At 38.1% G+C, this 27,437-nt stretch overlaps 1 protein-coding gene across 4 annotated transcripts in view; it reads left to right on the plus strand.

The window, feature by feature from the left end:
• Positions 1-27,437, plus strand: part of septin9a (septin 9a) — an 87,240-nt gene that overhangs the window by 16,679 nt on the left and 43,124 nt on the right. Inside the window, exons 1-2 of one of the 4 annotated variants that reach the window (XM_058769211.1) lie at positions 2,582-2,784; positions 17,776-18,456. In XM_058769211.1, coding sequence (XP_058625194.1) covers positions 2,763-2,784; positions 17,776-18,456 — 703 coding nt within the window. In that variant the 5' untranslated portion in view covers positions 2,582-2,762. Of the gene's footprint in view, positions 1-2,581; positions 2,785-9,037; positions 9,309-17,255; positions 17,290-17,775; positions 18,457-27,437 lie in introns of those variants that run through there. The other 3 variants (XM_058769210.1, XM_058769212.1, XM_058769209.1) reach the window with 3 other exon arrangements.

Genomic DNA, 27,437 nt, shown 5'->3' on the forward strand with positions numbered 1-27,437 from the left:
AAACCTAAATTTTGATTAGTAATATGCATTGCTAAGAACTTCATTTGGACAACTTTTAAGATGATTTTCTCAATATTTAGATTTTTTTTTGCACCTCAGATTCCAGATTTTCAAATAGTTGTATCTCTGCCAAATATTGTCCTATCCTAACAAACCATACATCAATGGAAAGCTCATTTATTCATATAATAAAATTGACCCTTAAGACTGGTTTTGTGGTCCAGGGTCACATATAATATTTATTATATATTATATGAATATTGTATATACTGTAAAATATATGTTTATTAGAACTTATAAAGCACATATTCTGCATGACCATATTCTACATCCCTAATCCTACCCAATACCTAAACGTAACAACTACCTAAATAACTATTAATAAGCAGCAAATTAGGAATTTATTGAGGCAAAAGTCATAGTTTATGGCTTGTTATTAGTGAGAATTGGACCTTAAAGTGTGACCATGATAATATATATACAGTCCATTAGAAAATGTATTTTTGCATAGAAAATTTGGCCTTGGAAAAAATTAGTGATGGTGAGATTAAAAGTTTTTCTGACAAGCTGTTAACTCTTAAATGGCTCCAGGCATGTGGCTCCATTTATGGTTTTAAGAATATGTATCGTTTGTACTGACTTTTAGTCACTGACTTGTCTTTATGTTATGCACTAAACAAATATGACATGTTGTTGGTTAGAAAGTACATCCTGGCGTCTGTTAGTCAAAACAGAGTCTGAATGACTGCTTAAAACAAGAGATATTCAGCTAATGTGTGTGTGTAAGATGCCAGAAGTCCTTGAAGTTGTGTTTTTTTTATTTATTTAAAGCACACCGTGCTACATATCTTTTACTGCTCCAGTGTTATGCTAAGAGCTACACTCTGTGACCATCCATCCATCCATCTATCTATCATATATTAGTATATTATTTTGTGCCATAGAGGTTTTTTTTGCAGAAAAAATGCAAAGACCTCACAAGAGCAGTTTTATTCAGCATATGGAATCTTCCAGTGGCATCCGTATATATCATTTAATTATTGCCTTTGTGATTTAATAAATCACACCACCTGCCGTTTCATATACTAGTCAGTGCTGAATTTGACTCACATTTGGGGTTGGCAAGTGTCCATTTTGGAATTGTTCAAGGCCATTTCACAATTCATGTGGGTCGCTCTTCTCAGAATGAAAAATACAGAAATCTGTATGAATACAGAAAACTCTATAAAAATATGGCTAGCAAATGTACTGTGTTAATATTAAATAATTGAAAATAATCATTGATAATTGAATAAAATCAAATAATCATTGATTTTGTACATGCACTTTACCCATATTTTAAATTCTGCATTAAATTGTAGTGTTTTAGGATTGAAGGAAATGTCAGTAACGGAAAATGTACTGATCATTTTCTGCCAGGAGGTTATCCTTTTTTTCCCTACAAATTCTTCCCATCCCTGATTATTTTTTAACTATTACTTTCAATTATTTACTGATCAAGCCTATAATCACTAAAGACCACATTTCTGAGGATTTTATACAGCATTGTTGATCTGTAAGCTCTTCTGAATGAATATGCCGCTAACAAAGCCTGTAGCTACAGTAAGACTGTGACTCAACCTCCCTTTGAGGTCTATGAAATGTCATGTGTTTGGGAATTTAAGGCTGTGAGTCTGGAAGTGAGTGTAGATCTATGAACTCACTCATAGAGGCAGTATTGTTCCTGTGTTAAGAGGCCTGAGGAGAGAATGCTTTACAAATCACTACTTATCACTACTAGCACAAGATATCTGTATATTGGCATTTATTGATCAATTTTATTGAATTTGCTTTATTTTCTGTATTATATACATCAATAAATAGCTATTTTAATTAGAGCTTAATATATATATATATATATAATTTTTGCTATACATTTCTGAGTCTGGAGTGCCTGATCTGGGCCAGTGTACTTCTTCACACGTATTTAGGCTCGTCTCCCAGCTGTCTGCTCGCCAGACGACCCTGTAACCCCCCAGAAGAAAAAGCCAAAGGTCAGTCCCACTTCATGAACAAAGATCATCCTAAATCCAAATGCTTTCAGACAGGGGTCTGCATTTGCTCTCGTTGAGCAACACAAAGGAAAACTCAGGAATCTGTGTTGTGTGTCTTGGCCATACTTGAAATTAGGAGCGGCAAGCGGCGTATGAAAATGTTTGTCTACGGTCTGAGTCAGTGTTCAGATGTTTGTTTTCAATCACAGGGGTGTGGTGTCGGTCACGTCTATCTCCTCGGCCCTTTGTCTCGTGACTCACCAGAGCCCTGAAGAAAATCAGAGGGCAGTCCAGGATTCCTCAAGCTGCCGAGAGGAGATATTTTGGGAAGAAACGTTCATATCACATGGCCTTGGGTTTCCATCTCGCACACAATGCTGCCTCAGTGTCAGAGGACGGAGAGAGAGAGAGACTTCGAGACAGACGGACACAAAAGAGAGGACAATAAAAGCAAGAGAGCATGAACGCTCCATATGATCAGCACATGGGCATGCCGTAATTCTGCATCCGCTCATTATTGCGGCACACGGAAGACATTAAATCAAGAAGATTGGGGTAGAGTTAAAGAGAGAGGAGGAGAGAGAGAGGGAGGGAAAAGCCAAAGGAGAGCGAGGGAAAGCAAACAAGGAGGAGAAAGTGTTGGTGCACTGGGAGAGAAAGAGGAAGTCCAACAAAAAAGGTTGGAAGAGAGACAGGCTACATGTGGCAGAGGAGGGTGTGCGCTTAGCCATGGAGGGGGATAAAATCGCAGGTAAGAGACCGGCATACCACCATCGGGACACTTCTCCCATGCTGGAGTCTATTTTCGCTCTTTTAACTTGCTCTATAAGATTTCAGTGGCAGCGTTTTTTGCTTTAGCTGGGATCTGTGACTTGTGTCGGATGCAAAAACTTGCGTCTTAACACGTTTTGTGGTTTAAATTGAATTCATTTAGCTTCTTTTATGACTTTTCCACCAGACAGAGCATTTACGCTGTACTACTTTTGTCCCTGGTGGCGTTGGTGCTGCAGAGCAGCGTGCGTTTGTAAGATTTTCCGTTGACAGGGCTGGATTTTCCATAGGCTTTGACTGGAAGAGGGAACCCGCACATCAGGCTGTGACAACAGCCAATAAATAGAGCTGTGTGTGTGGAAGAAATGCTCTGTATCGGTGCTGTGGTGTGCTCTGCACTGTCAGCACACAGGCTTTTTGTAAATGTGTCAGGGACTCTAGAGCTTCTAGAGGCCAGGAAATAACAGTGCTGTGCTTCAGCTGTACAGAAAAAAAGTTAATACAGTATATAATACGAGCCTTTATCCTTTATCTGAGTTGACACACCTGGTGCCCTGACAGAGAGCCAGTTCCAGGATAAATACATGAGGAATGACCCTTATGATCTCCATGATCTCGCAGCACAAGGTCCCAGATCACTTCTGAGATAGTTAGCCATCAGTCCAGGTGGGTCTATAATGGATTTTGCAGGAACTGGGAAAGAGAAAAGCAACAAATCGGCATGATCTAATTAGAAATCAGGCATTTGAATGCTAAATGTGGTTCTAGCACACAAATATGTTGTATGTTTGAAGATAATGTATAATGTATGAAATGCATCAAAATTAAACTCTAAATGTATGCATTTTAGCAGACAATTTTATCAGAAGTGACTCACAATACAGGAACTAGACCAATACCACAGAGCCAACAATATTCATAGTGCATAATGCCAGGTTTATTAGAAAGGAAAAACACTAGAGAGGTGAAAAGCAAAGATGAGAATTGTGTGTGTGTGTGTGTATAAGTGCCTTTGTTTAAGGTTGTGGAGTGGCTAAGTGCCTGCAGAAGAGGCGTGTCTTCTGACGCTTTTTGAAAGTTGTTCGGCCGATCATTTGACCAGACAGGAGCAGAGAGGGTGAAGGTTTTGGAAAGTGCCTGAGTGACTTGCTGTCAATGAATTTTACAACTTTAAAGACATGCAAATTTTACGAACATATATGAATCCTTTTAGGTTTATAGGACGTTGAGTTAATGGATTGAATAGGTTGATTTTGTATTTGAGCAATGAAATTAAAAGGCATTCAAAAGACATCATTTTTGCTAACGAATGTGCCTAATTTTGAAGGATTAAACTCATTTTGAAGGATTCGATCACTACTCAAGCCAAAGATGTTAATTACTCAAATGAATTGTTATAACTGAATCATTTCATTTTTTTTGCTTGTTTGACGGCATTCAGAAACAATCCTTAAGTACTGTAAATCTATATAATATTGTGACAAATGACTGCGACCATACATTTATCTGCATATTCAATTTTTTATATTGTCAGGATATGGTTAGGTTTAGGGGTAGGGCTCAAAAATATCTATAAAATTGTACAGTATATCAGGGATTTTTGGAGATTTTTTACATTTCTAAATCTGTGTATAGATAAATACTTTAATGTTTTATATTATGTCATTAAGTCCATATTGTGCATTGTAGTGTATACTAATTATTACATTACATTTATGTATACTAATGAGATCAGGCTGGACAAAGAATAGTCCTTACAAAAAATGGACACACCATTGTACGGTTTTGATAATACCATTGTATTTTTTTGTTAGTGGAAATCTAGTGAGTAGTGTAAGAGCAGAGCTGAATGAACAAATTCATTTAGAACATTGAATTAGGGCTGTGTAGACAGATGGACAGACTGAAAGAGAGAGAGAGAGAGAGAGAGAGAGAGAGGAATGGAAAACAGGAAGTGGTGAATAAGAGAAACGATGTAAGAAAGCACCTTATGCTTTTTAATTGAACTAAGGTATGAAAAAGTACAGTTTAATGGTTCACACAGTCTTAGTGTCTTGTTTTGTCCACTGCAATTTTCGGGGATAACACGGATGAAAGAAATAATCAGGACTATATACAGCCGACCAAGTAACCATAATGCATTGGTCACAGCATTTAACAGCGAATGATTCCTTGAATACATGCACACACTTGTGCCACTTCCTCAAAAAGCAATTCTTTTACAGCTGTACTTGTTTGTGCATCACTTTACACAAAGCAACAGTCTGCATGTTACAGTTGACCTTTGTGGCTTCCTTTCTTTTGTATTTTGATCAAGAAAGATAATAGAAAACAAACGCATTGAACACCATAAAGAATAACAGGGTTCACAGCCATTTATAAGTCAAACGATGAAATATGACGATGTGACTGATCTTTTCGAGGGATGGTGTCAGGTCTAGTCTTGTCTAGAAACTGTACTCCTGCTCTATTTTGACTCACTGAACATGTTCTGTGTTGATCAACGTTGTTCTTTTACCTTTTTCCCCTTTTTAATAATTTTTCAAGTATTTGCAGGACTACTATAAACACTACTCAGTGATGACTCAAATGTTTCAAGTGAATTATATTTTTAAATCAGTTAATCAGAAAGAACCACCCAAACAGAAAACCGCCTGTGTTTAATGATTGCACTTGCACAACAATCAGTGTCTGGCACATACAAAATTAAGACTGAACCTCTAATTCTAATTACCCTCAAGAAGATCTTTGTTCTCAATTTGCACTAAGAGACATGTTTGAAGAGACAGTTTTTTTAAGAGGCATAATTTGCAAGTGTTTTTACACTGGCAGCAAATCTCTGTCTAATTTTTATTTTATTTTATTTTTTTAACGTTTTGGTTCTAGTTTGGACTTGTAAGCACATGCAAAGACGTCTCTTATTTGTGAATTAACTCTGATTTTCAAAATTAAAAGGACCATTAGAAGATCTAAATGTCAGTGCACGAAAACGTAAGCTAATGAAAATAAATAAATAAATTGGAGCATGATGACATCATATCACGTTGACCATATTCGGTGGTTTTGTGTGTGACGTTACATCTCTTGTGTAAACACCTCTCACGCAGTACAGTCAGGTGCTGACCCTGCATTTCAATAGTGTATAGCATATGCTCATACTCTGAGGATATATAGCTACGTCAATATACATTATCCTTTAATCCTATTATTTATTCTCTGATGAAATTATAAGTATACCAAGGGTGTTAAAACATCATGGACTAACGATCTCGCTTTTCTGTCAACAGCCAAAAGAGCAGGCGTTGTCAGCAGAGCCTCACATGTATAAACATCATGTACTATATAAAATCCTTGACACAAGGTCAAAACAGGAAGTAAATTGAAGTAACAAGAAACTTCAGCAGGACCCCTTCTGTGTGTGCATGTTTAAAATAGAAAAAAAAAATAGAGACGGCCTTCCTGTTTACGTGCAGACATTATCTGCTAAAGGTAACACACATGCATTTCGAAAGCTTTCATCGAGGTGTGAAGTGAACTTATAAATACTTGGCCACTTTGTAGCACACTTGTAGCATACCATTTTGTAGCAACTACTGGCATACAAAAATTGCCAGTAGTTTCCTGTAAGAGGTAGGTTTAGGTGTAGGGCAATAGCACATACAGTTTGTGCAGTATAAATACCATTACGCCTTTGGAGAGTCCCCGTAAACCACAAATGCCAGATTGTGCGTGTACTAAATAAATAAATAAAAAATTATATGTATTTCTATACATGTAAATAACTCCGTGGATGTTGAATGGATCATCTAAAAATGTATTAACTTATTTTAATTTTTTTTGAAGTTCCTCTCAATACACTTTTCATCCCCATCCACTTGGCACGTCTGAATGATGATTTTAGCCAGATTTATGTGCCTTTCGAGAACAAAGGTTACAGGTCTGTGCACATTTCACTGCTCGTCTACATTTCTCACGTCACAGGCAAAGAAACACACAGAGAGAGTAAACCTGAGTGGACTCCCTTGGTGTTCTTCTCCAGATGTTGTGCTGCTGGAGAGTGTAATGGGGTCCTGGGAGACACCAGTGCAGATAGCCTGACTGGTGATCTGAGGCAGTGTGTAAACATGCAGAGCCTCAGGGAGGAGGAGAAGGACACTGCAGCCATGCAGTTAAATTCACAGTTCTACAGACAATTCATACACATCTGGAGAACTAGCAACACAAATGTAAAGTAAATCACATGCTACTTACAGGTCCCACCAAAATGGAAGCTAATATTCAAGTAATTGTTTATGTTTTCCAGTGTCAGGGATCTCTCTCTCTCTGTGGTATGTCAGTGTGGAATGAGTTATGGCTTCTCTGACAGCATTTGTTTACAGAAGCCTCTTTCAGCCTGGAACAGCTCTCCATAACACAGCATGTGAGATCTCACCGTCTGAAGAAGGAATTATGCCAGTGTTAATTATTTCATATCAGTTTTTAGATGCAAGAGTTGGCGCTAGAAATGAGACTGCCATTCTTACACGAGTGTCACATTCCACAACCGTTTGCGTATATCGTGTGTGTTACACCGACATCTAGTGGTTATATTGCTCTTTTTAATTTTATGAATGAGCCATTTCTGGGAATGTTTGTATGGTGTATATAGTGGTGTGTGAATGTTGTCCAGAATTGTGTATGTCACGGATGATTAAAAAAAAAAGTAGTTAGCTATATGCTACAAGCTAAGTATAAGATGCCTCTTATAGGCTACTTATTAACTTATCATACTTACTGCATTTATTTGATCAGAAATACAATAAGGACATTGTAAATAATATTGTGAAATATTTCAATTTAAAATAGCTGTTTTCTATTTGACTATATTTTAAAATGTAATTTATTCCTGTGACAGCACAGCTGAATTTTCAGCATCATTACTGCAGTCTTCAGTGTAACATCAGAAATCACTCCAATATGCTGATGAAGAATAAATGGTTTATAACATTATAAATGTCGTTACTGCTGCTTTTGATGATTAATTTAATGCACAATAATGCTGAATAAAAGTATTAATTGATTTTTATTTATTTTTTAATCCTACTGTTATCACCAACATTTAGGCTACCTTAAAATTCTACAACAAAAACGACCTATAAAGTAGAATACTGTTGTCAAACCAGGAATATAAAATTAATTATGCTCCCTTCTGAGTAATCTTTCTGAATAATAAGCAAATTGTTTAGGACGTCTGGGTGTACATTACTTCATCAAATCAATATTCATGAGTCAGTCTGACAAGGTTAATCCATAGGTCCTTTCTGAAACTTTTCAGATCATTCGTATTCCTCTAACAGACTCCCTTCATCTCCTCCCTTACCGGATTTGTGTGGTGTGTGTGTGTTTGCAAGTCTGTATACAGAAGGCCTGGTGTTTGCATTAGACATGCCTGAATAGCTGTGAAATCTGCTGTATGATTAGTCGCATACAGCTTGACTTTCCTGTTTTTGTAGGCTCTGGCCCATGACACTTAAGACCTCAGTGCAACACGTACCCTCCATCTCATAGCGTTTCCCAACAGTCATAGCGTTACAAACAGAGAGGCTGTGGCAAAAACCCAGCAAACCAGTCACACAGCAGCACCATATCTGCAGTTAGCAGATCAAATCTGTAAACAAAACCAGCTCTTCAACTGTAGCCAGAGCTGATAATGTCTGAATGAATGAAAACGTGTTTAGCAGAAGGTGTGGGGAGAAATGCAGCTCTGATGGAGTCCGAGCTGTAGATGAGGTCACTGATTTATGACACCCCATGGCCTCAGCCCGTCCTCCCCTCTGCTACGAGGAGCGCTGGTGGCCTCAGGCTCAAATTCAGTAAACTACTGGGGAAGCCGCAAGCGCAGACGTGCTCTCCTCAGGGATTGTAATGAAATATGTACTGCCGCTGCCCTCCACTTCTCACATGGACCGAACTCTTCTGAACTTCTCCGCCCACGTCACCCAATCCGAATGAGCTTAATCTAGAAATACTCACGTTATCTCTTCTATGATTGCAAAAGAGCCTAGTTTTGGTACATTCGGGGGCGGGTTGGAAAGTAAAATTTGAGGACTGACTCAAATAACTCAAGTTAGAAGCCAAGCGACTCGGTCAGAGAGAGAGAGAGAGAGAAAGCGAGAGGGAGGGAGGGAGGAGAGAGGGAAGGAGTGAGAGAGTGGGGGTGGGGGGTTGTCATCGGTTTCTCATTCTGAGGTCTGCTGCGTTCAGAGAGCTGGAGGAAGTGGGAAAAACTCAGTTGGTCCTTTAAGAAAATCGTGGGCTTGGATCTGGGGACCGCTCCGAACGCCTTCTCTTTTTTCCTCCCCCTGTTACCTCCTAATTTGGGATTTGTTTGGGAGCTGGAGAGCACAAAGTCTGTGAGAGTTTCGCCTTGCTGGGAAAGGTTGCTTTGATCCCGCAGAGTCAGCTTCAAAATGTCTGATTCCAATGTCAATGCGCATTTGGAGGGAATTATCTCAGACTTTGAAGGTTTGTTTTTATTTCTCTTTATACGATTCTTTGCATTCTATAAAGAAAAAAGTTGTTTTTTAAAGTTCAAAACATTCATCTGAAATGGTTCTATAACTTTTAAATGTTCTCTTAAAATACAAACAGTCAACATAAAGCTGAGTTATTGTCAATATCTTTATATTAGTGTGTGTGTGTGTGTGTGTGTGTCTGGAGTCTCTGTTTCTATAGCTGAGTGTGCTGTGGTTGTGTCACGCAGGTCATGTGGCCGTCTAGTGATCTCTGTGTGTGTGTGTGTATTTGTCGTACACAGTACGTGCTATTCACTCTTTTCTGTAGGCTGTACACACAAACAGTCATGCTTGACAGGAAACGTCCTCACTGTGTTAACACAAATGCAACTTTAACCATCAGCACACTGACCATCAACCTGGCTGTTCCTCCTGCTCACCTCCTCGAGTGTCACGTCTGTGTTCCTGTCTTTCATTTTTTCATCAGTGTGCTCCTGGCATTGATTTGCTCTGTCATCCCCCCTTCCCCCTTTCCTCTCTCAACACCTCTCATCCAGCTGCGAAAGACCCTGACAAACGCACACGCCTCTCATACACAAGACGCATTCCCACTTGTCTGGCTTTTTCAGTGTCATCACTCCTCGGAATGCGTTTTGTGCCAAATATCAGGAGGTTAGAGGACAAGGAACGGCATGCGGGTCAGGGCAGGGTGGTCTTCATATGTCAGCTGATGACCTGGCTCACCCAGATGAGAGGCTTTAGCTGTGCACCTGGCCGCTTCATGGATATACACTTTGTCTCAGAGAGAAAGAGATACTTGAATGGATGAGAGAGGGACAGACAGAAAAAAGCCAGACAGTTTGCTCTGGCTTTGAGCTAAAACTTACAGACGAATGAAGGAGGAAATTCCACAGAAAGCGCAGAATTCTGTGGGTGCCGAAAATGGCAGGTTTGCCAGACGTGGAGTTTCATCTCAATTTAGAAGTGTCTTTATGGACCTGAATGGAGCTGTGCTTTTCTGACAAAGCCAAACATTTGACTAAGTGGCAAAAGGTCTGGTCCACATTGCAGCGTATTGTAGCTAAGAACTGTTTACTTAGACAGGAAAAATTCCGGGCAAAACTGATAAGCGAATAATTATTTTCATGATATGGGCGATAATAATAGATGGCTGATATCAAAATTCAATACCATTTCATCTATATAAATGAAAAATAAAGCATTAAAACTAAAATCAGTTGTTTTAAACTCTACAGGTGAATTTAGGCATCATTATAATGTAAAGTATGAAATATTACATTTAGCAACAGTGTTAATACATTTTTGGTGCTTTTAAAGAATAACTCGAGTTAAAAATAATGGAAATGAGCATAAACAGTTAAATATACAATTTCGAAGGATAAGATCACTTACAAATGTTTAATTTCGGCAAATAACAATATGGTACCAATATATTGTGAACCCCTAATAATACGTAAATGAACAAACCACAGTTTATTTTGTTTTTATGTGCAATTTAGGGGTGGAGTTATCCGAAATAGTAAAAAATAATTTAAATAAAGGTGCAGAAGGCCTGCTTTTTCATTTTACTGAAAAAAAAAATATATAAGAAAATGAAAAAAACACTGAAAAAAGAAACTGTATATACACAGTTCTGCTTGTGGAAATATGTACACTTACTACTAAGCCAGCAAGTCCAGTGAAAGCTTGCCAAATCAAGAGAGCCCCCAGTTTTTAGTATGCAGCAAGCTGTCAGTGAACCATTTATGGGCGGTCTCAGGCTGAGACTAAACCAATACAGACACATGCAGTGTCATTTATAAGTAAACACTGGAGTGAGAGTACTTAGATGATCGGGACAGATAGAAACACATTTGTTTATGTGTTTGTTTTCAGACTACAACAATTCTAGACCAGCCAAGTATTTGTGTGTCTCTAAATGGGTCCTGTTGGAGTGCTCTGGATGACCTAAATTGGCACCTTTCGGTCATTTCATGAACACATGTCAACTATTTCAGACTTGGACTCATTACATTGCTAACAAATCAGACATCAGGAGGGGAAAAGCACTCTCATTACACTGCGACCAAACCACTTTCATGTTGTTTCATGTGTAAAGCTAAATGTTGTCTCTAAAGTCATCATCAAGCATGGCTATTTGCAGAGCTTATAGGCAGGACTGACCACACTATAAAGAGAAGAATGCACTTTATAGTGTGGTTCTGTGCAACGTTACCTCAGGGAGGGAAAAGCGTCTCACAGCTGTATATTCACGAAGTCCATTAGCTTGGTTAATGGCTTGTAAATAAACAAGAAAATTCTAGGCTAACTTTCACATGGAGAATGGTAATCCTTTAATTATTGCTTAAAACAAAAAAAAAAAAAAAAACAGTTTAGACAGTATGAATTTACCAGCAGGTCTAATTGAAGAACTAGCATAATTTCAAAACCTTGCTGGTGATGTTTATCAACCAGCATGTTCTTTTTAATAAAGCGAGATGACTAGAGCAATGTTTTAAGAATCCTAGTGGAAAACTAGTGCACAACATATGCTATGTTAGCAATGCTAGTTTTCTCATCAGGTTAACGGCTCCCAAAGAAAACCAATGAGATGCTAGCACGGTCCTGTCAATGACTGAACACATCACTTACAGCCTAATGCTGTTTTTACACTTTCAGAGAAGGCTTGTGGTTGGGAACGGAGCAATAAATGACTTAAATTGATTCAGTGCTGGCCTCCACACAAGGAAATGGGCTTAATATATGAAGCTCATATAACTTCTGAAATTCATAACTGTACTTTTGAAGTGCTTTTACTTTTTTTCTGTGGAACCTAAAAGAAGATATTTTGAGAAATGTTGATAACCAAACAGTTCTAATGTCCATTTACTTCCATTGTATGGACAGTAAAAGCAAAAACATTTATCAAAACACATTTCTATGTTTCACAGAACATATAGAACAGGTTTACAACAACGTAAGGGTGAGTAATTAATGTCAGGATTTTCATATTTGGGTTAAGATGGTATGAGCAGCTGGTAGCTGATTTGTTGCTGCTATCATCAGTTTAGACCAGGGGTGTCAAACACACATACTATGCAGTTTTCAATTAAGCCTGACTTGATTAGCTGGATCAGGTGTGTTTAATTAGGGTTGCATCTAAACTCTGCAGAGCTCCGGTCCACCAGGATTTGAGTTTGACACCCCTGGTTTAGGCCATATATTCCAACATACAGCTGCTAGCCTGGGGTGCGTTCCCCAAAAGCAACTGGTCGCAAGTTCCGACATTACAAATAGAGTTCAATGGAACTTGTGACCATAGCTAATGATGCTTTTGGGAAACAAGCCCCTAAACTGTATTTTCTAACTCGATAATCAACTAGTTGCACTTCAGTTGCACCTCAAATACTGTATGCCCCACTCTAGCTGTGTATCCATGGTTTTGCACTATTACTCATAACTCATAACCCAGACAGAGCATCGTGTTATAAGCAAACTGCCCTGAAGCTAATCAGCCGTTACCTTGAGGCTAACCGAATCTGTAAGTGGGTGGGACATGACTGTTTTGGACCGTGATGAAGTTGACACACATTTGTTTATCACCTGCATTGCCTCTGCTAACACAGCATTGGATCACCTTCACTGTGTACTGAGGTAAACCTCTATTTGTAGTTTAGTTCTGGACGCTAATTGATAAGAAGTCTTGCATATTACGTACAACCAAACACACGCTCCTTGCTTCCATAGATGCATGTGCATGTGTTGTGTGTGTGCATGAGCACAGGGTTGTGTGAGAGCAAATGTATCTGTGTGAGTTTGTATGTACGTGTTTACTCAAAGCTGCAGCTGTGTGTACTGTGGGAGAGAGAGAGAGAGAGAGAGATGGCTCTTATGTGTTTTCGTGCGGCCCATTTCCCACCACAGCCTGAGGCTGTGTCACACAGCTCCCAAACTCTCGCAGATCAGCAAGGCCAAACATATCATTACAGCAGAATCATACTCTCTGTTTGTATCCTGTTGTTTTTGCCGGTACATACCTCAAACACCTCTGATTCTTCTGGCTGGGCAGATGTGTGATAATTACGACAGATTGCTCTTGTCTGAGACTATAGTTGAACTGTTATGATCATTTCTGGACAAAATAGCTATCAAACTACCCACTTTTGTTTTAGTCAGTGGAGCTTGGTCAGGGAAGCATCACTATCACAATTGCTCATACTTTGGTGTGCAACTCAAGACACAAACACAATATTAAAGTGGAAACAAATATCCCATAGATTTACACTGAGAGGACTAGAATAGCAATGACTGAGACTTAATAAACAACTACCTTGCAACAACCCAGAACAGAGCCAGTGCATCAGAAATCTAACACTTTTCTACTATATAGGCTAGTATGTGAAAAACAATATGTGAACAGTATGTCCATATTCATAGTATTTGAAAACAGTATGACCTATACTTACGGAGACATTTTTATATACGCATTTGATGAACACACCATGGGGGGGAATTTATAAATGGCAGTGAGGCAACACATCTGATGATGTAGGTCATATGACCAAATCAACATGGTGGATGTAGTACATCCAAATTTCATTCATACTATCCATATTCATAGTATACAGAATGTACTTTTTTTAACGTTCGTGAAGTTCACCCAAAAATGAAAATTCTGTCATTAATTACTCATCCTCATGTTGTTCCCGTAAGCCCTTCGTTCATCTTCAGAACACAAATTAAGATATTTTTGATGAAATCCGAGAGCTTTCTGACCCTTTATAGACAGCAACGCAACCACCAAGTTCAAGGCCCAGAAAGGCAGTAAGGACATCGTTAAAATAGTCCATGTGACATCAGTGGTTCAACCCTAATTTTATGAAGCTACGAGAATACTTTGTGTGTGCAAAGAAAACAAACATAATGACTTTATTCATAAATTTTCCCTTCTATGTCAGTCAAATGTATAGTTCACTTATATAGGCCTTTTCTTAAATTTATTTCATTTCAGTGCATTTTGTGATCTAGATCTTTTAGATGCTCTATATAGTTTTTGAAACCACGGACAGACAGAGGTTTGAAGTCAGACACCAATGAAGCTCCAGCTTACCCTGTCATAAACACACATGCACCATTCTGAGATGAAGATTCTCATGTAAGAGGTCATGTGCTTGTTTTGGCTGTAGTGCACTGTATGGTTTTTATACTGTACTTTATAGAGTCCAAAAGCACAGAGTGATTGGACTACACAGTAAAATCTGCCTGTTATCACTTCCTGTCTGTGAATGAAAAGGTTGTTTGAGGACAAATGCTGAGAGAGATTAATCCTGTTGTATATCAAACTATTATGATTCATCCGTGTATGTCTCTATATAGCATACAGTGCCAAGTATATTATTGCCTGGACTAAAGGAACAAGACAGACAATGTCTCTTCCTGTTTAACACATATTCACAATCATTTTCCGTTGAGCCATAATCCTGCCCAAGGGACTTTGTGTGTGTGTGTGGACTGCTACTAACGTTTTGTTGATTATGTCTGGTATAATCACAAAATGCATAATGCACAGTTATTCATTGCATGCAGGATTCCATTTTAATCCAGCCACGCTTTGAAATGACAGGAAATGAGATCATCAGGGCGCAGCTTAAAAGAAAGCCCCCTCTGAAGATGACTCATGAGAAAAATGATGATTCTCTCCTCTGGCTCATGAGAAAAAGCAAAGCAGTTCAAAATAAATGTATGTTCTGAGCCTGAATTGAGAGTATCACATATCCAATCATAACACCAGTGATGTAAGGAGAAAAAAGGAAAAGAAAAAAAAACAACTCAAAAATAAAACAAATGCCTGGCAGGCCTCTTTTCCTTATCCAAATGCAAGGGTGCTGTAAAACAGGACCATCGGCTTCCATCCTTTCCTACTGAACGGAGATCAGTTTTCCTGTGTGTTGGAAGAAAATGGATCCATGTGTGCTGTGTTACGATAAGCATGTCACTGAATAGCATGACGTAAAACGCAGAGGTACATAATGGACACCTAGCCTATTTGAGACAGTGGACGTCCTGAGAAACATGGACCTGCCCTACTGAAAGATCTGAATTCATACCTGCTCTTAAATGAATAATTCACCTAGATTAACATATATTTTGAAGCATCTGTCCTTTAATGAAAGTCAGCAGGGTCCAAAACAATATTGGCCCCCCTGTCATTGTACAGAATAATAATAATAATAATAATCCTTCCAAACACAGAGATGTTTTTCAAATTATCTTTTTGTGTGTGTGTTATATTTTTGTGTGAACTATCCATTTTTTTATGTTATCCCCTATTTTAATGTGTTTGTTTTTTGTGTGTGTGTGTTTTTTTTAATATATTGTTATAGTATTTATTCATATTGTCAGTTTTCATTTTAATTATAGCTAACGTTTTAGTATTTTTGTCTTTTTTTTAAATATTTCTATTTAGTATTCATTTATTTTATTTTAGTATTTTTAGTATTTCAGTTAATTGTCAAGGCGACATTTATAATTTACATTTACCTTTTTCAAGCTTAATTTTAAGTATTTCATTTATATATTGTTTTATTTCAGATTTAATTCAATACATGAAAAGATTTCATGAGCTTAAGAATAGAAATAGCCACCTAGGATCTATAGGGATAGATTCTTAATTTTCCTATTTTGTCCTACAGCTGGATGCATATCTGATCGCAGAAATAATTTATTTCTCATGAATAAGGCTGCCAATAGAACTTCAAACACTGATCCTCTCCCACACTGAACTAAGATCCAGCAGTGAATTGGATGCCTTGAATTTTGTATGACAAAAAGGCAAGATTTGCAAAGGCTCTTTGCATCCATCCAGCATTTATTGGCTCCACAGAAAGAAAATTTGCTAAAATATGATTTCAGTGTAGTTTCAGAGAGATGTCAACAAAAGGTTCCAGTAAGTAGATTATACTGTTTATTTTGCTAATGTGCCATGGGCACCTATGCCAAATCTTACTAGGCTAAACTGCTGTTTCAGTCATGAAATAGTCGTTGAGCTTCAAAACCATGTGCTAAAATAAGCCACTTGGAAAATACTTAACTTACACACGTCCAATATTTTGCCAGCACCAACTTAAAAAATGATGGGATAACAAACAGCAGTGCCAAGGGGCCATGCCGTTCTACAAGAGAGAGAGAGAGAGGGGTATATGTGGTTTAATGTTTGGACAGACAAACTGGATGGAATAGCAACCACCTGCTCAGAATTTAAAGGCATAGCGCTGCTGTTGGCCATTAATATGACTGCTGTGTCCGTGCATGACTCAAGTGTCTAGAAATTTCCCGGGGATTAGTTCAGACAAATGTCCTGAGAGACCAAGCATGCCAATGTGTGTCTCTTTCGGTCAAGCGCCACATTGCAGATAGGCCTAATAGAAAAACTGAATATTAAGGCTGTCCAGCTCCAGTTTCAGAACCTCATAAATGTTTGCACTATTAGCTGTGGGTGATTTTTTTTTTTGTCTTGATGCAATGCCACCAATCTATCTCTCACTGTACTAGGGTCAGAAATGAACCAGGGCTCAGGACAAAAATGCTGAAAGTTACAAAATGCCCCAGATGCATCATATGTAGTGGCAAAAGCAGATCACTGCCACACTGTAAAGTGATAAAACTATGGCCCTATGTGCTTTTTTTAAACCATTTTCATAGGTTTCACGTGATATTGTCGGCTCGGAAAATATGTAAGGGCGCATGCTCAGTAGCCGCAGGCAGCTGTATTCCCTTCTGGCCTTGTTTGTCGGGCATAGCAACAGTAAGTAAGGGTGGGCGGGTTTTGCGAACCGATTCATTGAAAAGATTCGACTCAAATGAACGAACCGGACACGTCTAAAACCCATTGCGCTCGAGTCAGACTCAGGTGATAGATAGCGGTGTTCATTCAGGCGTGAGCTCTCAAGCTGCAGCTATGTTCACGAGACATTTGAAGCGCGTGAAATCAGGTATTTCAAAAAATATAAAACCAAAAATTGTTCTTACTTCAAACAGACAACTGCTCTTTATGTTTACTTTGTATCCCCTTACTTTAGTAGCGTCTGTACGTTACGTTACGGAGCGACCATGCGAACGGTATTAACATTGTAACCCGGTAGAAAAGGTTAAACATCTTCACACTCAGTACCAGTGCATTCAGGGAAACGAATTCCGTTAATCTTTTGTTGATTCTATCAGTCTGCCTTATTTTATATGTACAAAGGCTTATATTTGTTTAATTATTTAACTCCTATAGTGCTTGCTTAGGTGGCCTAATTTTAGAAATCATTTTCTGTTATAAATCATTTATCTGTTATCAAATTGGTTTGTTTTAGGTTTAGTTAGCAATGTAGTAATGTTTAAGTACTAATTAATGTATGCATTTATCCATTTTTAGAAGTTTGTCTGTTTAAAGCTTTGAAAGTTGCCTGATTTTTATTTATATTTGTTTACAGCACTTAAGAGGTCATTTGAAGTGGAGGAGGATACATCCACAAACCCATCCCCTCTTTCCCGTAGAACAACCAATCCTTTGCGCTCCTCCACCTCTTCTGCGAGCAGCCGTTTCCACGACATGAGATCGCTCAACTCCGAGTCCACCTCCAGGCACGCTTCAGATTCCTCGTCCAACCAGCGTTCTCCAAAGTCCAGCCTGAGGCGCGTGGAGTTATCAGGAGGCCGCGTCCCAGAGTCTGTGTCCCGCAGGACAGAGATCTCCATCGACATCTCCTCCAAGCAAGTGGACAGCTCACCCAGTCCTGGTATCGCCCGCTTCGGCTTAAAGAGACCTGAGGTCTCGCTCCAGAGTAAAGCCACAGACGGGCCTCTTCATAGAAGGGCTGAGGGTAACCACAGCAGACCCCAGGAACCTCCAACACCCCCTAGGAGAGCCGACCCACCAGTATCTGCGACCCGGATCCCTGAGCTGTCCCAGAGGCGAGCAGAGCCTCCGAGCCCTCTTGAGAGCTCAGCTCCAACTAGACGGGCTGAGATGCACATTAACAGACAGCTGGACACACCGTCTCCTGCAAGGGAGTCAGAGAACAGCTTCACCTCCGCAGCCAGCATCACTCCTACTTTCAATGAATACAAAACCCCTCCGTCAGTACATGAAGCCCCCCTAAGGCCTCTAGAGAGTAAGTCACATGTGCTTTTTCATTGCTAAATTGCCATCTGGCTAGATGCCTGCATGATCTGGATCTGATATTTGCACTGTGATGTGCGCTTGGAGTGTCTGCTAATGTTTTGTATTCAATAGGGTTTATAAACCTGAGAAAAAGTGTGATCACTTTTTCTAGTTAAATACAGTTTTTCATTATAAATTATGTTGTCAGCATAGAAATTTGAGTAAAAAAAAGTGAATTTTCAGCCCTACTTATTATAGATCATCTGTCTGTACATTTAAAACATAGGAGTTCACATGATTTTGCTCTTTAAGTGTTTCTTATTAATTTTGCATCAAAATGTTAATTTTGACAATTTTCAAAAATCATAAAACCTCTTTATTTCCAGATAGGGGTGTGTGATATTGACAAAAAATGATGACCTTTTTTACATTTTGGGGGGGATTTTATCGACAATGATAATTAGACAGCATTTCGCCAGGTGTGTTTTTGTGCTGGTATCCTGGCTGGTGTAGGCCTCGACAGCTTTCCATATTCTTCTGTGTTCAGTTCAAGGTTGTGACCGAAATGAATATTTTTCAAAAACCCTTCATCTCTGAAGCTTGTTTTATTAGATTGTGCTGGTTTTTGTCTTTTGAGAAAACTCTTTTGTAGAGATCTTTAACAGCGTTAAGCCAGATACAGTTTTAGAGTTTTTAGAGAAAATAAATGTTAAAAACCTAATATAATTCTGTTATAAATTTTTCTTGCTGTGAAAATAACTGCATTAAACACAAACAAACAAACAAATGAATATTTTCATTGAGGGGTCATATTTGCCCCCTTAGGTTGATTTGACCTTAATAGGGGCATTAACTTTTATATAAGCTAGTCATTTCTTTTCTAACCTTATAATATAACCTTAACCCAGACTATTTGATAAAGCTCAGTTTTTTTTGTTATTTTTAAAGTAAAAAAAAAAAATACTTTTTCAATACTGAAATATGAAATAATATATGATATATATATGATTATTTTGAAATACACTTGTAGGTGGCGGCAAGTCCCTGTCTTATTGAGTCAGCCATTGAATCATTTACTCAATCTTTTTTGTTGTTGTTGTTGTTGTTTATTTTAATTTCGCTTGGAGATGCATAATGGTTCTGGTCTGGCTTTGTTTGGATTTATTTTTGGTGGCATTCTAATATGCTAAATCAGACAGTGAAAGCATGAACTAAAAGTTTTTCATAAATGAGTGACAATGTCACCTCGCACGTCATTAAAACAACAATTATGATATTATTGTAGACCAATACATATTGTACATCCCTATTTACAGGTTCAAGCTAGATTTAAAATGACAGACCTTTGAAGCCCACTTTATACACAGTCATTTCTTTTGAAATCGAGGTTCGCTGAAGCTTTGTGTTTTCAGAAGCAGGGGCCCATGAGAGCGTCGTCTTCCTAAGCACACTTCAGGTTGAGTAGTCATCAGATCACACAGAATCCAGCATATGGTAATGAGAAAAACAGAACCTCCTCATAGGAAAGAATGTTGGAGCTGTATCATTGAGTGAGGTCAACAGATCTGATGCATTGTTTTAGCAATGGATCAACACTGAGATTATCAGGATTCCTCTTAGGCAGTAATAAAAATATGAAAAGTTTCCATATAACCCCATCTACTGTTTCTGCACTCAGATAGACAGGGTGTCGGGCTGTTTATGTCATAAAAATTTGAAGTTGCTGTTTTAAGGTTGAATGTAGACCAAGCAATAGCTATTCTTGCACTTGTACTGAAAAGGCCTGTTTTTTTGGGACAGTATTAGTTCTGAGTGTAACACTGGCTCAGAAAGCGTATTCCAAAGTCATGACTAAAAACTGTGCATTGAGCCAATCTGAGAAGAACAGTGAAGCTTTGAAGCACCAAATAAAGAAACATTTATGTAAATCTTGGACACAATAGTTTTTCTCAACCTTCTGCTCTCTTGCTCTCTCTCATTAGCTTTCTACATTACTCTCAAGATTATAAGGAAAGTCATCTTTTACTCCCCTTCATGTCATTCCAAACTCATGAGACTTTTATTCATCTTTGAAACAGTTGCTTAATCCAAGTCTTCTCCTAATTATTTTACATAATGGGTATATTTAATTTAGACTTATTTATTCATATATAAACATTTATCATTGGAAGCTCATCCTCAAAACTCACTGGTTCATCAATATTTTGATTGCATGGCCTTTAAATGAAGGAACAAATCTCTCAGTTGTGTTTCGAAGACAAATGAAAGTCAAAGATTTGGGACGACGTGGGTGAGTAAATGATGACCGATTTCATTTTTGGGTGAACTGTACCTTCACGCAATACAAAGAATTGCTATTTCTGGTGCTTATGTTTTCTATGTGTGATCAAGTGCTTCCATTATTAAGCATCTGTTTCTTATTGGTGTTATTGGTCCAAGGTGTCCCCCATCAGATTCCACATTTGCATATGAAAGATAAATAAGTCTCTGATTTTCTCTCCCCTCTGGCACAAGTGTTATGAGTGAGATTGTGAGAACACGGCCTTACAGCCTAGCTAAGGGGCTTGTTGGTTTGTGACGCATGTGTTCAGCTGGTGGGTGTGTCTGTCCAGATCTGGAGTTCATAAATTGTGCTGTATAAAAATAGACACCGCTTAAATTTCAGCTTTTACACTGTATACAGAAGACAGCGTGGCAAACAGTATTGAGAACATGATTGGTTTATCTGGTTTATCTGTCATCTGGTGTGTTTGCCTAGAAATGCTTAATTCACGGCATTGAAGAGCAAGTGCATGCTTTAGACACAACGTTTTTCTCTATTTTCTGTTTTTGTGAGCGTTGTCCTCCTTTGGCCCTAAAGTATTTTTACTTTTCTTGAGTATGAAATAAGACAGAAACTCTAAAAGAGATGGAAAACTTTTTCAGGATGTGATCCAGGAAGCCTGCGGCACATTTGGGTTTAATTACTGTTCCTGCACAAGCCTCAGTGTGGATGCAGCGAGCAGAGCCCTGCTAACAGAGCCCAGATAAGGAGAAACCGAGAGAGATAAAGCACTAAGTGCCAGGCAGAACAAAGTCTCTGTATAGAGTCTAGATGAGGGGGAAAAAAACTTAAGGCTAGGGCTTTTTTACCTTAAACTAGAAAAAAATACTCCAGTACTAATAATTTAGAGTGTGTGTTGCAGTTCAGGAAGTGTGATATATGTATAATATAATGCATTGATGCAAAAATCACAGAATTTGACATTTAGAACTTCTGTAATTTACCTTGAATACGTGTATTCATCAAATATGCACAAAAGGGATAGAAAAGATGCTGATAAAGATTTTCATTTCAAATAAATAATTTAATTTCATTCCATCAGTTGTCTATGGCTGTGTGTTGTCTTGATTTAGTAGGTTATATACATACATCTGATATTACAATTCTTAGTCCAGAGCACACTCTTCAAGAGTTTGGAAAAAAGGCTTTACTGTTTCTTATGATACATGACCTTTAACAGATGATGAAGAGTGCTTACTCACTAGTTTGTGGTTTATGTCTGTGTTACTCATGAAGAGCATTTATTGGTTTAATGGTGATTGCTGGATGACTAGGTTGTGACCCGTAGGCATGAGAGGGAGTTGAGCTTTCACAATGAACTGAACAGAATGACACATTTACCAGGTGACCGTTCGTCTGTTTCTGCCATCCTGCTGTATGAATTCCCCCTGTGAATGTTTGTGGGAAAATTCCTTCAGATTCAGATCACCCCAAAAGGAAAGAGTTCTTGAACACAAAAGCATTTTTGTCCTTAAAAGTTTCATCGTTAACCATTTTGATTGCATGTGCAATGATTAATTTTCCCCAAAACTTTCCCATCTTAAAGTGGATCATCTTTCTTAAAAGTGTGTCTAATAGAAACCGTTTGATCTGTATATTCTGCCGTGGGAATCGTGCACTGTGAGGTCAGTTTATTCTATAACCTAAAGTGAGGTTATTGGACGTATCTTGTTTTAGCACGTTTTTATAGCATGTGTGTTTTTCAGAGAGTTTTCTTGTATTAGTCAGAGATAGCATGCCTTTTTGACTAGTCATTGAGAATTTGGTTGGAAGACCTTCACTGAAGTCACTGTGTGTGAATTTTTCCTTCTCCCTCAACCCTGAGGCTAATGGAAAGTTATATCCCCACAGGGACTGACTCTTGTCATGCCAGTTTTCTCTTAAATGAGGTGTGACCTCTGATTAGACCCCAGCCAGCCGGACAGACCTCTTGCATTTGTTCTGCTGATACAGGACCATCAGCAAGCATTTCCAAATTAGATTTGCATATTGTGGGAGATGTTGCGGCATTAGAATTATTGTTTATGGTGTAGATTTAGGCTGTCTGGATCTTGCACTTTTATTACCAGGAGAATCACTGAGCATTTTAATGTCTGTTCATTTCATATGTGTGTGTTTTTGTAACTATCTACATCTTTTAGCACTGTGGATTTTGACTTTTCACACTCTTAATTTTGTCCACTAAAAATATCCAACTGTAATTTTTTGGCATTTTTCTAAAATGACATTAACTTCTCCAACAAATTACATAATAAAATGATGTATTGCGCATGTTGTGGAAATGGCATTTAAAAAAATAAATAAATAACAATTTGTTAGCTAAATAATAAAATAAAATAAATGAAACGTACTTTTCAGATAATGTGACAAAATTACATCTATATTGAAAATGATGCGAATACAAAAATATCCCCAAACATACTAATATTAACATTGGTTTTTTTTTCCGAAAAAATTCTCTTATGTTTAAGATTACATATCTATCATATCAAACATGGTCTTCATTCAAAGTCTTATCTACTTGGTAAACAAGTAATTATTATTATTTTTTAACAAAAATAAACATTTTGGACATAAATGTGCCTGTAGTTGAAGAAACACCCATATTTCCTGCAGGAAACATTACAGAAAAGCTCTTTTGCTTTGTTGGCTCTATCAGGAAGTGATCTAAAGTGGAGTTCATATTCTTATACAAACACACACTCATGTGCACATTCACACAAGCTTCCTTCCTTGAGCCATCAGCTGTGACTGGTTGACCTTGCTCTATTTCCTTTGGACTCAGCATAGTAAACAGTGCAGAACTGCTCCTGGCATTTGAAGGAGGCTTTTAAGTTTGCTCACAGGCGTGTTGAAACTATGGCGATTGTTTCTAGGAAGGTGTCACAGTTAGGTCATCACTGTCATGCTGCTCCTTGGCGCAGAGGCTGAGATGAATTGAGAGAGCTGTTAAAGTGACGCAGAAGACCTTCCTGCTTCTTAAGAGGTGCTTTAATGATTCAGACATTGTTCAGACACATTTGCCTCCTTTTTCCTTAAAGTGACCTCCACCCTGACTTCAGGAAGTAGTCTGGGCATATCCATGTGTTTTATAAGACCAAGGCACTTTAAATGGCATGCTAATAGTGTGAAGGGTTTTAAAGATATTAACTATTAAAGGGATTGTTCGCCCAAAATCGAGGATTCTGTCATCATTTATTCATCCACATGTCATTCCAAATCTGTATGACTTTCTTTCTTCTGTGGAACTGACCTCTATCCATAAATCTGCTGACATCTAAGTAGTAGAGACCTGCTTACTGTGGCAGAAACCTCTGACTGTGAACCTTTAAAGTATTTTAATGTGATTTTAATCCAAAGACAAGACCATAATTTGAGGCTGTGTAAGATCCTTATTGAGTTTTGTGGTCATTTTCTTTGGCACTTGATTTTAAATGTTTATCTTAAATGATTTTCTTTTTTTCTTTTTTGCCTTGGACAGAAACTTGTTTACTTATAGGAAGTACATACCTCACAAATGATAATGAAGTATGTACTAAGCCAGTACACGGCTGTCAGGAAATATAATACCATAAAACTGTGTACCGTCACAAGCCAAAACTCTTGCATAGTGCTGAGTAGTGTTGTCACGGTACCAAAATTTCTGTGTTCGGTATCAATACCAGTGAAATACCAGTGGCTGATGTCCACGGTTCTCGGTACCAATTTTGGTACCAGAGCAAAACACGCCAATTAAAAAACACACTTATTTTTATTAAAGCTAAACAAAAATAAACTGTACAAAAATCAATGCCATTCTTTGTTTTGTTTTTTAAATATTGTTTCAAGTTTTTCCACAAGTAATAAAAGTAATATAAAAAAAAAAAAAAGTAAACAAGTTCCACCCAAAAGTTTTTGTCATATTTCTGCTGCCGCTGAAAAACAACTGTAAACTGTTGTCTGTTTTAGGGTTTGCTGGTGTGTTTCATGATCTTTTGACAACACTAGAAAATTACTGATTTTTTTTTTCTTTTATGCCAAAAATCATTGGGATATTAAGTAAAGATCATGTTCCATGAAGATATTTTGTAAATTTCCTACCATAAAACTCAATTAATAAAAGCTTATTTTGTGTGGTTTGTTGCACAATACTATGTTATATCCTTAAAGGGCCCCTATTATGGATTTTTTTTTTTAAATTACCTTTCATGCAGTGTGTAACACAGCTGTAAGTGAATGAAAACATTCTGCAAAGTTTTAAATCTGAAAGTGCATAATGTATAAAGTTATTGGCCACATACACACTGCAAGTTTCAGGAGTAACTGCATTTAAATGCGGGAGTGAGTCCCTTAAATTATCGTTCCATGTGTGTATGGAACAGCAGTCACTCTTGCATTTGTAACCATAGCAACATTTTGGCGTCTTGCAGGAGTGAATAAGAATTTCCCGGTTTGGTATCTGCCATTGTTTGGCATTGTTTTGTTTATGCTCGGGAGCTGCGCTGCTATAGAGAGTGCTGTCTTGCAGTGTTGCCACGTCCTCATATTTACAAGCGCACTTTATGGAGTTCATAAAGTGGTCTGTTGCGGAAATGAGAGAGATGATTTTCGGGGGTTATAAAACATAAAGCATTTGTGCCTTTTGTGCTTGTCCTTGTTTTTTTTTTCTATGAAGAACACAGAAAAAAACACTTTACCGCAGGACTCATGAGCGCAACTAGCCCCATGTCAAAAGTTAAGACTTCGTTCACTGTTATTTTCTTGTATCTCACATACAGACGAAGACACATTTCTGATGCACATTTAAATATGTCGTTAACAACTAGTTGTTCAGTTCTGTACACTGCGTAGAATTTCTATAAATGTGGTTGTCACTACCTGTATTTTACATTGTGTGTACAGAACACTATTTAAGGAGTAAAAGGTGAACTGACAACAGAATTTAGCTGCAATGTGTACGTGGCCATTGTCTCTCAAAAGAAAGAGTCGACTCTGACTCATTTAAACGAGTTGACATCAACATGAAACATTAGCATATTGCCGCCCACTTGTTGCGCGCACAGACCTGGGAAAATTAGATTTTCAAGTTGGTCTGAATGAAAATGCAGATTCATTCTTTGCCTCTTTTAGAGCGTTTCTTCTTTCAGACGAATCCAATCAGAGTTATATTCAAAATTGTCCTGGCTATTCCAAGCATTGTCATTGCAGTGGGTGGGTGTTTTTGTTCAATAGTCCAAAAGTAGTCAAATAAAGCGCCCGCATCCATAATAAAACATGCCTCACTCGGCTCCGGGGGGGTGAATAAAGGCCCCCTGTATTAATCCATGCGCTTTTGCAAGAAAAATATCCATATTTCAAGTGTAATACACTTTTGCTGACTGATGAGGAATCCGTTCCAGTGGATGACGTAGGATGTCGGCGTTGCGTGATTAGTGACGAGCGTGGAGAGAGAACAAAACAAAACGCCGGTCACGAATTAGAAGTACAAACTGAGGATTTGTAAAGAAAAATGTCGGAGAATTTCGATATAAGCCAAGAGGAGATTGGTTTTCCTTCGCTAAAGTAAGGAAACTTTGCTTCCTTTGCTCCTGTACACAAACTCGCGAGACAAGCACATCTCAGAGGCGCGTGTGACACATACGTCCTCTGCCGGAACGCCTTCCGCATACGACAGATAGCGGAAGTGAGAAAAATTGTTAATTACATTTGAAATATGGATATTTCATTTACAAAATGTGTGTTAGGCGTGTTTTATTATGGATGCGCACGCTTTATCTGATGTGTTTTGGACTGTTGAACATAAACACCAGCCCACTGCAATGATCAGGGATGTGATGACGGACTGCATGATGATTGAAATCGCGCAAATGGCCTTAAGCCATTACCTAAATAAACTGCGAAAAGATTGTTTTCTAAAACATCATGGACGGAATGGCCCTGAAAGCGCTGCACGAGCTCGCGGCGCCATCTGCAGGACAGTTAAAAGCATTCAAATGGTTCAGAGCGCCAAGCGCAAGTAGAATCAGCGCTGAGACGTGTTACTCAACCCGGTGACTTTTTATGAATGGCGGTGAGAATTGGAGATTGCTAGTGCTGTCATAAAATTTGCAACGGTTGTGATGTAATTGTGTAATAGGCTGTAGTCTGTCATGCTACATGTCTGCTGTTACAGTACTGTTTTTAGTTTCGATTCACTGTTAGTGCTAGCTGCGCTGCGCTTGGTTTGAGCCGCTTTAATTTGCATTTCGGAATGCAACATTCGTCGTTAGAAACGTTTATAAATCTGTTGTTGTTTACAAAGAGAAGTTTCAGTGTCACATAATCCTTCAGAAATCATTCTAATATGCTGATTTGCTGCTCAAGAAACATTTCTCATTATTATCAATGTTAAAAACAGTTTTGGTGCTTAATATTTTTGTGTAAACAATGATACCACTCAAATATTTGTATAAGATTTTAAAAAAAGAGAGAAATTATTAATTTTATTCACCATGCATGAAAGTGATAAGTGAGTGATGACATTTAAAATGATTTTTATTTAAAAAATGCATTAACATTTATTTGATAAATGAAAATAAATGCTGTTCATTAAACTTTATATTTATCAAAAATCCTGAAAAATAGTGTATCACCATTTCCACACAAAATATGAAGCAGCAAAATTGTTTTCAACATTGATAATAATCACA

This window comes from Onychostoma macrolepis, chromosome 03 (genome assembly GCF_012432095.1).
Source record: "Onychostoma macrolepis isolate SWU-2019 chromosome 03, ASM1243209v1, whole genome shotgun sequence".
NCBI lineage: Eukaryota > Metazoa > Chordata > Actinopteri > Cypriniformes > Cyprinidae > Onychostoma > Onychostoma macrolepis.